At 45.4% G+C, this 15,620-nt stretch overlaps 1 protein-coding gene and 1 non-coding gene across 5 annotated transcripts in view; both read left to right on the top strand.

The window, feature by feature from the left end:
• The window catches only part of LOC119967526 (protein argonaute-1), a 175,913-nt gene that overhangs the window by 78,179 nt on the left and 82,114 nt on the right, over window positions 1-15,620 (top strand). For all 4 annotated transcript variants that reach the window (XM_038800218.1, XM_038800199.1, XM_038800209.1 and 1 more), the window contains 4 exons: window positions 931-1,065; window positions 5,814-5,901; window positions 14,021-14,168; window positions 15,487-15,606. In XM_038800218.1, the coding sequence (XP_038656146.1) occupies window positions 931-1,065; window positions 5,814-5,901; window positions 14,021-14,168; window positions 15,487-15,606 (491 nt within the window). The remainder of the gene's footprint in view (window positions 1-930; window positions 1,066-5,813; window positions 5,902-14,020; window positions 14,169-15,486; window positions 15,607-15,620) is intronic.
• On the top strand, window positions 14,607-14,678 carry trnaw-cca. Its single transcript has one exon. It is a non-coding gene; the product is annotated as a tRNA-Trp (tRNA).

Raw genomic sequence — 15,620 nt, forward strand, 5'->3', positions numbered from 1 at the left:
GTACAAGCAGAAAAAACTGGGTCTCTGCTGTTATCACATGGACAGCAAATGATTGTATTAATTTTGACAGTGTGCCTAACTGCATTGAACTTCACATAAGGAGTTGATAGCATAACAGCGACAGCTTGGATTTATCTAGCATGTTTTGGGAAGATTCACTGTGTTAATGGTGCTGTCTTGGTGCAGGTTGTACAAATTGCTTATGGTTGCTGTAAAGGGCGTCACGGTGGCGTAGTGGTTAGCACTGCTGCCTCATGGCGCTGAAGACCCTCACCCCCACAACCCAAAGATGCAGGGTAGGTGGATTGGCCACACTAATCTGCCACTTAATTGGAAAAACAGAATTGGGTACTCTACATTTATTTAATAAAAAGTTGCTGTAATGTTTCTTTTATAGTTTTTTCTCATCTTTTTCATCTATGTTAATAGTTTTCACCAGTCATTCTGAACAGCTGATTTCACTCTTGCATGTTAGACTGGACCAACCTTAGAGTCAGTCTTTAGTGATCTCTGTATATGTTATCATATGATTAGTTAATGTACAGTCAGTATAGACAGATGATCACTAGATGGCAACACTAACAAGAACTACATAAGGAGTTTCCCACTCTTTCTGTAGGTTAGTGCATGTAGTGCAGCTAGAGTGAAGATGTGACAGATAAGTGTAGTGTATTATCATAATTGTTAGTTTAATCTAATCTTAGTTCATTCTATTACTAATCAAAGTATTAAAGTGAAAGAACTCGCAAGTATATTATTTTGTTACTCAATAAATAATTTGTCAGCAACTGGAAGACTTTGACTGTTTATCATCAAGCTAAATACAACTCGGCAAGACAAATGAGTAATATTAATATTACATTTCTGTAATACTGTATAAACAAGTCTTGGTAGTCATTGACCGCAGTCCATTTGTTTTGCCTATTTTAGTGTCAGCAACAGCTTTCTACAAAGCTCAGCCAGTGATTGAGTTTATGTGTGAAGTTCTTGACATCCGGAACATTGATGAACAACCAAAACCTCTGACTGACTCACAAAGAGTGCGTTTTACAAAAGAAATAAAAGGTAGGTTTCATCGTTACTATTTTTTGATTTGGTGGTTTGAGTGCAATCACAATTTTGTAAGTGAGCAGAGTAGTTGTTTGCACGCAGCAAGGCACGCAAACCGCAATGAATGACCAGATATCTATAGAGGTGTTGACAAGAAGCAAATGCTGAATAACTACCTGCTCTTTTTTTAGCAGTTTTACCTGTGATTTTGCATTCATTCTACCACCTTATCACATCTTCGGTACTTTTCAACCAGTGAATTATTTTTTAAATGCTGCCAATCCCGGTAGCCCACAGCCCCTGGACAGATGAGGCCAAGACTGTTGGACTCGTTAGATCAGCAGTTGTAAGACCTGTTTTCATGAGAGTTGTTTTCATGATGCATTTTATGATTTAACTCTGATTGCAGAAAGACCTGTACAGTTTTGGCACAATATTCAGAGTTTTAGATCTACTGATGGACATCATTGTCTGTTGCTGAAATGGGGGCGCGTGAGAGTCCCTTGTGGAGTCTCGCTTGTGTTCGGAGCCCCCCCTCTGGGCTTAACAGGAACAGGTGACAATGCCAAGTAATGAGTTAAAACAACAATTTTATCACGTTCACGGTGGGGCTGTGGTTAGCCCTGCTGCCTCATGGCACTGAGCTCCCAGGTTCGATCCTGGCTCTGTGTCACTGCCCGTGGGGAGTTTGCATATTCTCCCCGTGTTTGCGTATGTTTTGCCCCACAACCCAAAAATGTGCAGGTAGGTGGATTGGCCACGCTAAATTGCCCCTTAGTTGGAAAAATGAATTGGGTGCTCTAAATAAAATAAAACAATTTTATTCAATATTGAATAATGATAATTAAAATAATAATTGTGATATAACAATTAACATTGATAATATAAAAGAAAAGTAAGAAAGAAAACTTTATTGAAAGGAGAAAGAACTTTATATATTAAAAGGAAGAAAACCAACTATTTTTATTATGCATATGAGTTTACAGATATATATGCTGCCTTACAAATGTTAACTTCAGTTTGGTATAGGCGACACAGTGGTGCAGTGGTTAGCACTGCTGTCTCACGGCACTGCAGACCTGGGTTCGATCCTGGCCCCAGGTCACTGTCCTAGTGGAGTTTGCACATGCTCCCTGTGTCTGCATGGGTCTCACCCCCACAACCCAAAGATATGCAGGGTAGGTGGAGTGGCCATGCTAAATTGCCCTTAATTGGAAAAATAAAATTGGGTACTCTAAATTTACTTTAAAAAAACTTCAGTTTGGTCTGTTTGCGGCAGCTCCCCAAAATGGATAATCCCAAATTAATCTATTCCACGATAGGAACCTAAATTAGTAAAATTTCCCTTAGTTCATACATCACTATAAACTATAAACCAATCAGTAAGTCTCCAAATAACCTTACAAAGGCTGGACACTGCAGTCAGTCATTCCGTTCCTGGCCTTTTCTCCTGCAATCTCCAGTGGTTGACTATTCCACTCCGGCTGCAGCAGAAAATCCTGGAAACGGTGTCCCATTGAGCCAAATTTCTGGTTCCTTTCCAGCTTTTTTTGAAGCATTGCTTGGACATTATCAAAACCGGTCTGGTAAACATGATTCCTTATCAATTCTCCTTATAGGCATTGCAGACTTTTGTAAGTCTTTTGTAAACTTTTGTAAACTTATATGTTCATCAATCAAACTTCATCTGCTCATTCCCCACCATATTTGACCACCCTATGTAAGGCTATTCATTCTCCCAACTTTGTAATCAAAGCGTCATTAAATACTGTAAGGAAAAGGATCTCTGAATTAAACATTTTAAAAAATAACTTTTCTGTTGTTAGTCGAGCTGAGAAAGGGAAAAGTCTTGGGATGTTATTACTGATTATTATTGAATAATTAACGCACAATCACAGCTAGGTTTAGATCAGCGTCTACAAAGTAAGGTTCAATACAAAATAACTTTAAATGTTCACTATAGGCTTAAAATCAAGAGCAACACAAAAATAAGATGCAAAATTACCAAATTGCAAACATTAGTGGCTGCAGACTTCAGGCTTACAGCCTCCCCCTTTGAAATACAAATTATAAAAGTATTTTACAATCAAAATAACTAATTTTTGTCATTTATCCAGTCAGAATGATTTTGTTAATATCCCATGGGGCCTTATTCTTCACAACGGTTGTATTTTCAATTCAGCTACTTGTGAAGACAATTCTTGATGCATTCTACTTTTACATCATTGCATACAGCAATTAACTAACAGGGACAGAAATATCAGGAGCTGAACAAAGACTAATACATGATATTCACCCATGGATTAGGATTTTATTTGCTTTCATGTCCTAATTCTATAAATCCTCGTACCATGTGGAATTTTGATAGAATCAATATTTTTCTTAATTTTTTTTAGAAAATATTTTATTGAGTCATGTATAATTTTAACAGTTTTAAACATCAAGTTTCAAGGACAAAACAATATAACCAACACCCCCCCCCCCCCCCCCCCCCCCCCAAGTAACAAACCCCAGCCAACATGGCTAACACAAACAGTATCATCTTCCCCAGTCCCCCCTTCCACTGGTTCTCCTGCCCTTACTCTCTCCCCCATCCCGGACAGCCTAATTAGCCTAAGTCGATGAACGGCTGCAAACCCCTCGAGACAATAAGCGATTTTCATTCATTTTTTTCATTTCAAAGATCGCCACCTCTGGGATCGACACCACCCTCAGCTTAAATACTTCTGGCATGACACCAGAAACCTCTCCGCCTCAGACATGCCCAAAACATATGGACATGGTTTGCAGAACCTCCCCGTCCAGCTTTCTGGACTCGAAACGTTAGCTCTTTTCTCTCCCTCCAGATGCTCCCAGACCTGCTGAGATTTTCCAGCATTTTCTTTTTGGCTCCACCAGGTCCTTAACCTTTTTAAGCAGCAATGAAATGGATGCCGGCCCTATTGTCTCTGGCAGTGCCACCTTAGCCACTGCACCCTCCAACATCTCCACCAACAGCGACACCAGCTTATCCTAAAACGTATTATAAAACTCCACCGGAAAACGCCTGGCCCTGATGCTGTATCTGTCTGAACTTGAGATTTTGGAGTGAAATTCAACTATACCCTGTTCATTATTCTAAAAAAATAAATGTTCAGTACAATATTCGTTGAATTTTGTTTTGCCATTTTGTTTAATAAATTTGGGGTATTCAATTTATTTTTCAATTAAGTGGCAATTTAGTGTGGCGAGTCCACCTATCCTACACATCTTTGAGTTGTGGAGCTGACACTCACGAAAACACTGGAAAAATGTGTAATCTCCACACGGACAGTGACCCAAGATTGAACACTGATCTTCAGCACCACAGGCAGCAGTGCTAACCACTGCGCCACCATGCCGCCTGTGTTTTGGCATTTATATCTGCACTAAAAGTTGTTGGAGACCAATGTAAAATGTAATAATGGAAGGTCCAATTAAAATGTAGCACTTTGCATTTACAATTAGGAATTTCAAGAAGAGGACTATTTTCAAAAGTTGTGCTGCTGTATGAAACTTGCCTTTTTAAAAAAAAAAGTTTAAATATGGCATATTTATGCATAGCTTTGCACCTCAATATTGCTGCTTCTGTTTGGTCTTCGGATTCTTTTGTTCATTGTTGGACACTGGGAAGGAGGAAATAATCAGTCGTGAAACTACGAATGAGCATGTGTTGTGGGAGAATAATAGTCTGAGATTTAAGTTGCCTTTCAGCATCTGTGTCTTTATTCAGTGCACAAAGCACAACAGATCTGCTGCTTCTGTCCAACAGCATTCCTCCCATACCACAAAACCATTCATACACTGTATGAACAGAATTCAAGCACAAACACCAACATAAATATTCAAACTGAAAAGGAAATTTCTTTGTGTTAACGGCTTTCCTGTTAGCAGGTAGCCTCTTAATATCATTGCTGAATAACAAAAGGCTGTGCATATTGTCTGTAAAGCTATTGAATGATTTATCAGGTTTTCCCACACCACCCACTCCTCTGACGTAAGCAAAAACAAACACTGTTGCCTTTTTGTTAAGAATTATAATAATCTTTATTATTGAAACAAGTAGGCTTACATTAACACTGCAATGACGTTACTGTGAAAAGCCCCTAGTCACCGTATCCAGCACTTGTTCGGGTACACAGAGGGAGAGAATTCAGAATATCTAATTCACCTAACAAGCACATCTTTTGGGATTTGTGGGAGGAAACCGGAGCACCCGGAGGAAACCCACGCAGACACGGGGAGAACGTGCAGACTCTGCACGGACAGTGACCCAGCGGGGAATCGAACTTGGGACCCTGGCGCTGTGAAGCCACAGTGCTAGTTGCTTGTGCTAAAGGGCTGCCCTAGAAGCATCAGGGGGAATAAAAGCTGGGTTTTCGGGATTCTGGAAACAAGAGGAAATTTATACTGTAGGGTTTCCTCCTGACATCTAATTCAAATGCTCATTTGTATTTTGTGAACCTAGACGATTACGATCAGTGGGTGATTTCCACTGATCGGTGATTCACTAACAAGTCAGGACATGCCCTCAATGGACAACTGTGCATGTACTTCTGATGAAGGTTGCTGGATGACATTCCTCCCCTTCTGCACCCAAATCAATCAACTAGTTCAGCCCCAAACAGGGGATGCAACCATGAATCTTCATTGCCAACTTCTCAGTGCTGTAACCATCTGAGCCATTAAGGGACCTCCGTTATTCTTGGTCTTGGGTCTTGATCTTTCTGTTCCGGCCTCCACAGGTTTGAAAGTGGAGGTGACTCACTGCGGGCAGATGAAGAGGAAATATAGAGTGTGCAATGTCACTCGCCGACCAGCCAGTCACCAGACGTAAGTACAGTGAACTAATACAGTGAAATTAAAGTGGTTCACTCTGCTTATATCATGAAATGCAGTTTCGTCAAGTGAGCTTTGCTGCAGGCTTCACCGCAGCCATTTATTTCTGAGTTACAGATCACCCGTGGATCTCCAATATCCAATTATTCAATATAGAAGCAATGGAGATAGACCAGTTCATGGACACAAAAAGAGTGCGTTCACAACCAGTTGTGCAAATTATAACAAAATAGTTAGATTTATGCCTAAGAAGTGTGCCTAACCTCGAACCAAGTTGATGATGCTTGATGCCATGTAATATCCAGGTGTAAGATCTTTCTCCACCATCAGTTTGCCAGAATGCACATTCAACTGCCATACAATGTGGAGTAACAATGCAATGTCACACTTGGTAAAATGGAGGTAACATTCACAAAGAAGAGCGAATAGAACACAGTCTCTTGAGATAATACGGAGAAATCTGAAAATATCAAAAAATTTAAATAAAACCGAAGATAGTGGAAATACACAGCAGGAATGTCATCACCTGAAAAAAGGATCACATTTTGGTACTGTTTTTTTCCCCCTCTTCCTGTTCCACAGAAGAGGGGGATGTACTCCAAATGTCAACCTGCCTGTTGTCCTTTCAGATGCTGAAGGACTTGCTGTGTATTCCCACCATTTTCTGTTTTTATTATAGTAGATAGTGCCTTCTTTCTTTCGCAAACCACAAATGTATATATACCATACATTGTGCCATGAGGCAGCAGTGCTAACCACTGTGTCACTGTGCTGACCTCACCACAAATATATATGAACATATTTTGCAGCAACAATTACTGACTTTAATTTATTGTCCAACTCAGTCTTCCCTCTGCAAGGCTGAGGCCAGAATACATTGTAAGTATATATTAGGGCATAAAGTTTAGGAATATAATGTGCTGATTGCTGGAAAGTGGATACTTCCCTTTTTTGTTATACAGCATGAATTTTTTAAAATAGGAATTTAGAGTACACAATTATCTTTTTTTCCAATTAAGGGGCAATTTAGTCTGGCCAATCCACCGAACCTGCACATCTTTGGGTTTTGGGGGTGAAACCCACGCAGACAAGGGGAGAATGTGCAAACTCCACACATACAGTGACCCAGGGCTGGGATTCGAACCCGGTGGTGCTAACCACTCTGCCATGTGCTGCCCGTTATACAGCATAAATGGCATATAAAGATTAAAGAGCAATCACCTAAAATACAACGGGTGAGCATATCAACAGTCAGTATATGCCATTTCTCTTCTCTGAACAGCCTGAAGCCTACAAAAGTAAATAAAAGCTGCTTGAAATTCCTGAAGTACAATGGTAATATTTTTTTAAAAACATTTTATTAAGGCATTTATAAATTTTTAGCAACAATTTTCAAGAGGAAAAACAACAAAGTAAATAACACCCACCCAACCAACAACCACACCAAGTCGGCGAGGCTTACATACACAGTTTCCCACTCCCTCTCCCCCACTAACTAATCCCATCTTAACAAACCCCCCTCCCCCCACCTCCCTCCCTCCCTTGCCCCCCCCCCCCCCCTTTGTATCTGCAGACAGCTTAATCTTCCCCCAAGAAGTTGATAAACGTCTGCCACCTCCAGGAGAACCCTAACGTCGATCCTCTCAGGGCGAACTTGATCTTCTCACGTCAAGAAACCCAGCCATGGTTCTAACCCATACCCCTGATATCAGGGACTCCGAGTCCGTCCACACCCATAAGATTCATCTCCGGGTTACCAGGGAGGCAAAGGCCAAAATGTCAGCCTTTCTCGCCCCCTGGACTCCCGGGTCTTCCGACACACCAAAAATCGCCACCTCTGGACTTGGAACCACCTGTATCTTTAATACCGTGGGCATAGCATCGGCAAATCATTGCCAGAATCCCCTGAGCGCTGGGCATGCCAAAAGCATGTGGACATATTTGCGGGCCCTCCTGCATACCGCCCACACCCCTCCTCCACCCCGTCAAAGAATCTGCTCATACAGGCCACAGTCATATACGACCACCTTGAATTGTATCAGGCTAAGCCTGGTACACGACGAGGACAGGTTAACTCTACTCGAGGCTTCCTCCCACAACCCGCCTCAAACACCTTGCCCAACTCTTCCTCCCATTTTCGCCTTACCTCCCCTGTCAGGGTTTCATCCCATTCCATGAGCTCTTTATAAATTTCCGAGACCTTCCTCTCCCCCACTCCCATTTTCGACACTACCTTGTCCTGTATCCGTGCAAAATCCCTCACCTGCAAGTAGCGGAACCCATTCCCACCTGGCAGCTGAAACCCCTCCTCCCAAGTCCCCCAAGCTCGGAAAGCTGCTGTCAATGAACAGATCCCCTATCCGCTCAATCCTAGCTCGCTGCCACCTCCAAAATCCCCCATATAGCCCCTCCCCGGCACAAATCAGTGATTGCCACAAATTGGAGCCCATGCCGACACTCCCCCCACTCCCATGGGCTTCCGCATAGTCCCCATATCCTCAAAACCGCCACTACCACCAGGCTTGTGGAGTACTGGGCCGGTGAGAACGGCAGAGGTGCCTTTACCAGTGCCCCTAAACCTGTGCCCCTCCACGATGGCGCCTCCACCTGCTCCCACACCAACCGTTCCCCCACTTCCTAATAATTGCCAAGTTCGCCGCCCAATACTAGGTCCTGAAATTGAACGGCATAGTTTTTTAAAAATAAATTTAGAGTGCCCAATTCATTTTTTCCAATTAAGGGGCAATTTAGCCTGGCCAATCCACCTACTTGCACATCTTTGGGTTGTGGGGGCCAAACCCACGCAAACACGGGGAGAATGTGCAAACTCCACACCGACAATGACCCAGAGCCGGGATCGAACCTGGGACCTTGGCGCCGTGAGGCAACAGGGCTAACCCACTGCGCCACCGTGCTTGAACGGCATAGTCACCAATTTCCTCTCCTGCCCCTCGCCTGAATCGCAAAAACCTCGCTATTGCCCATATTTATTTTGTACCCTGAAAACAAGTCGAATCCCCCTTGGATCCTCATAATCTCTCCAGTTCCTCCCAGCGGGTGAAAAATATCCAAAAGTAGGTTGTCCGCATATACCGAGATCCTGTGCTCCACCCCCACCCCCTGTACTATCCCCTGCCAGTCCTTTGGCGCGCTCAGCCAGTGGCTCTATAGCCAAGGCATACAACAGTGGGGGGGAGTGGACATCCCTGCCTCGTCCCCCGGTGCAGCCTAAAATAATCCAAGCTCACTCGGTTCGCCGCACGCTCGCCACCGGTGCCTGGTACAACAACCAGACCGAGTCCACAAAACTCTGCCCAAACCCAAACCGCCCCAGGACCTCCCACAGATACTCCCACTCCACATGATCAAAGGTATTATCTGCATCCATGGCGACCACCACATGTACCTCCCTTCCTTCGGAGGACATCATAATCACGTTTAGCAGCCTTATGATGTTAGCCGTTAGCTACCTACCTTTCACAAACCCCATCTGGTCCGCCCCTATCACTCCTGGTACACCATCCTCTATTCTCAACGCCAATATGTTGGCCAGCAATTTGGAAGGGAGATTGGCCTATATGACCCGCATTGTTCCGTGTCCTTATCCCGCTTCAGGATAAGAGAGATCGAGGCCTGTGACACCATTGGTGGGAGTACCCCTTGCTCCCTAGCCCCATTAAACACACTTACCAGGAAGGGCCCCAGCACTCTTGAAAACGTTTTATAAAACTCCACCGGGTATCCATCTGGCCCCGGGGCCTTGCCCGACTGCATAGCCTCCAGCCCCTCCACCACTTCGAGCAGCCCAATCGGGGCCCCTCAGCCCTCCACCAGCTCCTCTTCCACCCTCGGAAACTCCAGTCCCTCCATAAACCACGTCATGCCCTCCACCCTGGCTGGAGTTCTGACTCGTACAGCATACAATAAAATTCCCTAAACACCCCATTCATCCCCACCGGGTCCAAGATCGTGTTCTCTCCTCGATCCTTCACTTTCTCGATGTCCCGAGCTGCCTCCCATTTCCTTAGCTGGTGTGCTGGCATCTTACTAGCCTTCTCCCCATATTCATACACGCCCCTCTCCTTCTCAACAGCCCCAGCGCCTTCGCTGTAGATAGCAACCCAAATATCATCTGCAGCTTCTACTGCTCTTTCAACAACCCCGCCTCCGGGGCCTCCGAGTACCTCCTGTCCAACTGGAGAATCTTCTTCATCAGTCTATCCATCTCTGCCCACTCTACCTTCTCCCTGTGTGCCCATATCGAGATAAACTCCCCTCTCACCACTGCCTTCAACGCTCCCAATGTCGTAGCTGTCGAAACCTTCTGCATATCATTGATCTCCACATATCTCTGAATGGTCTCCCTCATCTGCACACACACCACCTCCGCTAATAGTCCTACATCTAATCTCCAGTGCGGGCGCTAGCACCCCTCTTTGCTCACCCATGAATCCAGCCATTGGGGGCAGCACGGTAGCGCAGTGGTTAGCACTGGGACTGCGGCGCTGAGTACCCGGGTTCAAATCCCGACCCTGGGTCACTGTCCATGTGGAGTTTGCACATTCTCCCCATGTCTGCGTGAGTTTCACCCCCACAACCCAAAGATGTGCTGGTTAGGTGGATTGGCCACGCTAAATTGCCCCTTAATTGGGAAAAAAATAATTGGGTACTCTAAATTTATAAAAAAAAGAATAAAATAAATAGAAATCCACCCAGTGTGGGGCACGATCCAACACTACTATCGCCGAGTGCTCGGCATCCACCATCTCCGCCAGCATAGTCCGATCTATGACAAAAATGTAAATCCGGGAGTACACTTTGTATACATGGGGAGAAAAAGAAAACTCCTTCGTACTTCTGCTGCCCAAACCTCCAAGGAACTACCCGTCCCATCGGTTCCATAAACCCCTTTAGTTTCTTTGCAGCCGCTGACACCTGTCCTGTCCTCAAACTTGACCAATCCAGCCTCGGATCTATAACCGTATTAAATTACCCCCTCCCCCCAATCAGCCGATGCGAGTCCAGAGCAGGGATCTTCCCCAATACCCCCCCTCATAAACTTTACATTGTCCCAGTTCGGTGCATAAATGTTCACCAGCACCACCAGCTTCCCCTCCAACTTCCTGCTCACCATGACGTATCTGCACCCCCCCCCCCCCCCACATCCATCACTATACTTCAAATGCCACCCGCTTATTAATCAGAATCGCCACTCACCTTATTTTAGAATCTAGCCCCGAATAGAATACCTGCCCTACCCACTCCTTCCTCAGCCCAGTCTGATCCACAACACTCAGGTGTATCTCCTGTATCATTGCCACGCCCACCTTTAAGCCTTTTAGATGTGCGAACACATGGGCCCTCTTGACTGGCCCATTCAACCCTCTCACATTCCATGTGATCAGCCTGGCCGGGGCCTCCCCCACCCCACTCCCCAGCCGATCAACCATCGCCCTTCCCAGGCCAGCCACCAGCCTGCATCCCGCATCTCTACAGGCCTGCCCTTGGGCACCCACCGTCATCGACTCTCTCCCGATCACCGTTCGCCAATCCCTCCCCCGTCTGCAGACATCTGACCCCCCCACCCCATAACAAAATAACAGTCCCAACCCCCCATCAACACAGTCACCACCTGCTCGCCCCCCACTGCGCTTCCATGAGCTCGCCCGCCCAGCTAGCCTGGTAGCCCCCACCCATGGCCCCTAGCATCCTACCGTCATCCTCACTGATTCCCTTCGCCCTTCCTCGACTATCCTCCCAGTGCAAACTTTACAATCCCCAACAAACACAAAGAAAAAAAAAGCAACCCACCATCCCCCATCAAGAATGAAACAAACCTAAAACAGAACAGAGCAAATGCTCCAAGCGTAGTGCAAAACTGGTTCATACAAACTAGAAGTAAACCATAATACAAAATATGAACACTCCCTCCAGAGTTCAATGTCCTCATTCTCCTGCCAGTCCATTGTCTTGAGTAAATTCCATCGCCTCCTCTGGCGATCCAAAGTAGAGGTCCTGGCCTTCGTATGTTACCCACAAATGTGCAGGGTACAACATGCTGAACATCATCTCCCCCCCCCCCCCCTTTTTTTAAAAGAGGGCCGACTTCATCTTGTTGAAGCTCGCTCTCCTTTTGGCCAGCTTTGCATCCAGGCCCTGATAGATAAGCAGCTCGCTGCCTTCCCATGTACAGCGCCTCGTCTGCCAACCCACCTCAGAATCTGTTCCTTATCCAGGGACTGGTGCAATCGCACCACCATTGCCCTCGGCGGCTCGTTTCTCTGCGGCTTCCTCATAAGCGCCTTGTGGGCCCGGGCCACCTCCAAGGGCCAAGCGAGAGCTCCTTCACCCAGCAGCTTCTTGAATATTCGTGCCACATCTGCACAGGGCGAAATTGCTGGCTTTGAAAGCAGACCAAGCAGGCCAGCAGCACGGTTCGATTCCCGTAACAACCTCCCTGAACAGGCACCGGAATGTGGCGACTAGGGGCTTTTCACAGTAACTTCATTGAAGCCTACTCGTGACAATAAGTCATTTTCATTTAATTTCATTTCCGCATTGCCCTCCGGCAATTCTGCCTGCCGACCTGTTCTCCAGGTCCTCCACTTTTTCCTGCATGCTTTCTGTTGATCTCTCATCAACCCCATCTCCGCAGCCATCGAGGCGGGCTGCTCTCGTGCTCCCCCACCACCTCCTCCACCTTCCAAATCGCCTGGCCCTGTGCCTCCAACCTCATTTCCATGTGGTCGATCCCCGCCTTTATAGGATCCACCACCCTGGCCACGTCCTCCAAGTTCTCCTTCCTCCGCTGGGTAAACGTCTCATGGAGAAAGGTCACTAATTGGCTGGCAGGCTCGGATCCTGACCATCCGCTATCTTCCCCTGTGTCGCAAGTTCCACACCAGCTTTTGACTGTTGTTCCCTCCTTTTTCAACCACTTCTGGCCCACAAGTCCATAAACTGGTGGGATGCTCTCTTCTTCCACCTCTCCTCACCTTATACCATCACTCAGCTCCACCGTTAGCCGGGGAAAAGGTCCACCACGAGCGGGAGCCACCAAATGTGCGACCACTCACTCTATGGCCGCCACCAGAAGTCCGTACAATGGTAATATTAACAGCTTGCATTTAGGTAATGCATTTACAGCAGTGACCATCCTGAGATATTTCAGATCTGGGACCAATTCTTAGCAATTGTAGAAGAGAGTGGTAGAAAGGTGGAGACATTGAGGGAGAAGTTTCCAGAGTGCATGCCTCAGAAGGGTGGGACACAGAAGATCAGAGTTATAATGGGTGATTTGCACTTGGATCACAGAGATTTTAGTGTGGGATAAGGCTGTTGAGGAATTTTTAAATGAGAACAAGAATGTTGAAATTATTTCATGGTATTTTGCAGCACAGAAGCTATACGACCCTGTAGGTCACTGCCTGTCATTATGCCTCAAATGAACATCCTCTTCGTCTAACTCCTCTATACTTCATCTAACCTTGTCAGCATGTCCTATTGTTTTTCCTCTAATTTATTTAACTAGTTTCACTTAAATACATCTACATTAGTCACTTCAACCATTCCCAGTGGGAGAGAATTGCATATTCTGCCACTCTGAGCGTAGAGTTTCTTACTTGATTTATTAATGAGAAATTATTAATTGATTAATGTGAAATTGGGAGCCAGGAGAGGTCAGTGAGGCCAGCAGTAATGGGGAGGACAAATTAGCGCCGGGTAAAATTACTCCTGCAGAATATTGGAGGATAATGTTGAGTGCGAACATGTTAGATCAGAAAGGAGAGGACGGGTGAAGTTAAACTTGGAGGTGTGAATGAAGACTTCAATGCAGTGGGGTTTAGCTTAGAGCAGAGGTAAACATTGTTACAAAGGTGAAAATAAGTAGTTTTTCTTATTAATAGGATGTAAGATTTGAAGCTCATTCCAGGATCCAACAGGATGCTGGTTGTTGTACGCTCTTAGGTTCTGCCTAAGGGAAAACAAAATTGTGACCCAAGTGTTGAGTCTTTCTGCTGATAGGTAAGAGGAAGCAGAACCAAGAGCTCAATGGTTGTGAATATCTGATAAAATGTAACATCTGGTAATAACAGGTTCATGTGTTCCCCAGGTTCCCCTTGCAGCTGGAAAGTGGACAGACTGTGGAGTGCACTGTAGCTCAATATTTCAAACAGAAATACAACCTTCAGCTAAAGTACCCACACCTGCCCTGTCTACAGGTGGGACAGGAACAGAAGCACACCTACTTGCCACTTGAGGTGAGATATAATTGCGGTATAGCTGAGGCCAAAGACGAGTTTCCCAAACAGGAGGGGTGGATTCAGGAGCTATTTCTTTATAAAATGGCAGTGACTGGTTTAAATTTACAAAAAGAAAATCTAGGAGCAGTACTGGAGAGTGACTGGAGGAAAGAGTGTGGATTAATGCAGACCAGATGCAGTTTTGACATTTCTTGTGTTTATAAAAAAATGTATATTTAAAAAATACCTTAGTGGATTGCTTAAAATGGATGTTACAGTTGATGAAGCAAGGTGTAACACACTTGAGTTAAGCAAAGAATCCAGAGAATTCCTACAGTGCAGTAGGAGGTCATTCAGTCCATCAGCGCCTACCCTCCGAGAGAGCACCCTACCTCGGCCCACTCTCCTGCCCTCTCCCCGTAACTTAACCTACACATCTTTGGACACCAAGAAGTTGGGCTTGTGGTGCAACAGTAGCGCGTCTGACTCCAGATCAGAAGGTTGTGTGTTCAAATCACATCAGGCTCATGGAGATTTTCTGCAGCTCTGGTTCCAGGATCTTTGGACACTAAGGGGCAAGCTCGCATGGCCAATCCACCTAACCTGCACATCTTTGGACTGTGGGAGGAACCGGAGCACCCGGAGGAAACCAACAAAACACAGAGAACGTGCAAACTCCACACAGGCAGTTACCCAAGGCTGAAATCGAACCCGGGTGGCAACAAAATCCTGGCAGTAAATTTATTGTCACATTGCTGCAACCTGAGGAAGTTGGGGCAGCATGGTAGCACAGTGGTTAGCACTATGGCTTCACAGCGCCAGATTCCCAGGTTCGTTTCCCGGCTTGGGTCACCGTCTGTAAGAAGTCTGCACGTTCTCTCCGTGTCTGCGTGGTTTTCTTCTGGTTGCTCCGGTTTCCCCTCTCAGACAAAGAGGTGATGTTAGGTAATTTTGGACATTCTGAATTCTCCCTCTGTGTACCTGAACAGGCGCCGGAATGTGGCGACTAGGGGATTTTCACAGTAACTTCATTGCAGTGTTAATTAAGCCTACTTGTGACAATAAAGATTTTTTTTTAAAGTTCCGCCTGTATAGGACATGGCAGCTGAATAGAAATATTGAAGACGTTTCAGAGTAATTTCTCACCCTGACAGTAAAATTCCCTGCTCAATCCTAATATTTTGCAATGTTACACCTCTTTATTTACTGTGTAAACATCAAAATACTTGCTTCATTGTAGCGGAGCTTCAGAAACAAAAAAAAAAGTCGCAAAATATACAATGTTCCTGGCAAAGAATATCTTATACAGGACTGAGATACTTGTTCCCTTTCATAGGTGTGTAACATAGTACCTGGGCAGCGGTGCATCAAAAAACTTACGGACAATCAGACATCAACGATGATTAAAGCAACAGCACGGTCAGCACCCGATAGGCAGGAAGAAATCAGCCGACTGGTGAGCACTGGAAA

The sequence above is a fragment of the Scyliorhinus canicula genome, chromosome 1 (assembly GCF_902713615.1).
Source record: "Scyliorhinus canicula chromosome 1, sScyCan1.1, whole genome shotgun sequence".
NCBI lineage: Eukaryota > Metazoa > Chordata > Chondrichthyes > Carcharhiniformes > Scyliorhinidae > Scyliorhinus > Scyliorhinus canicula.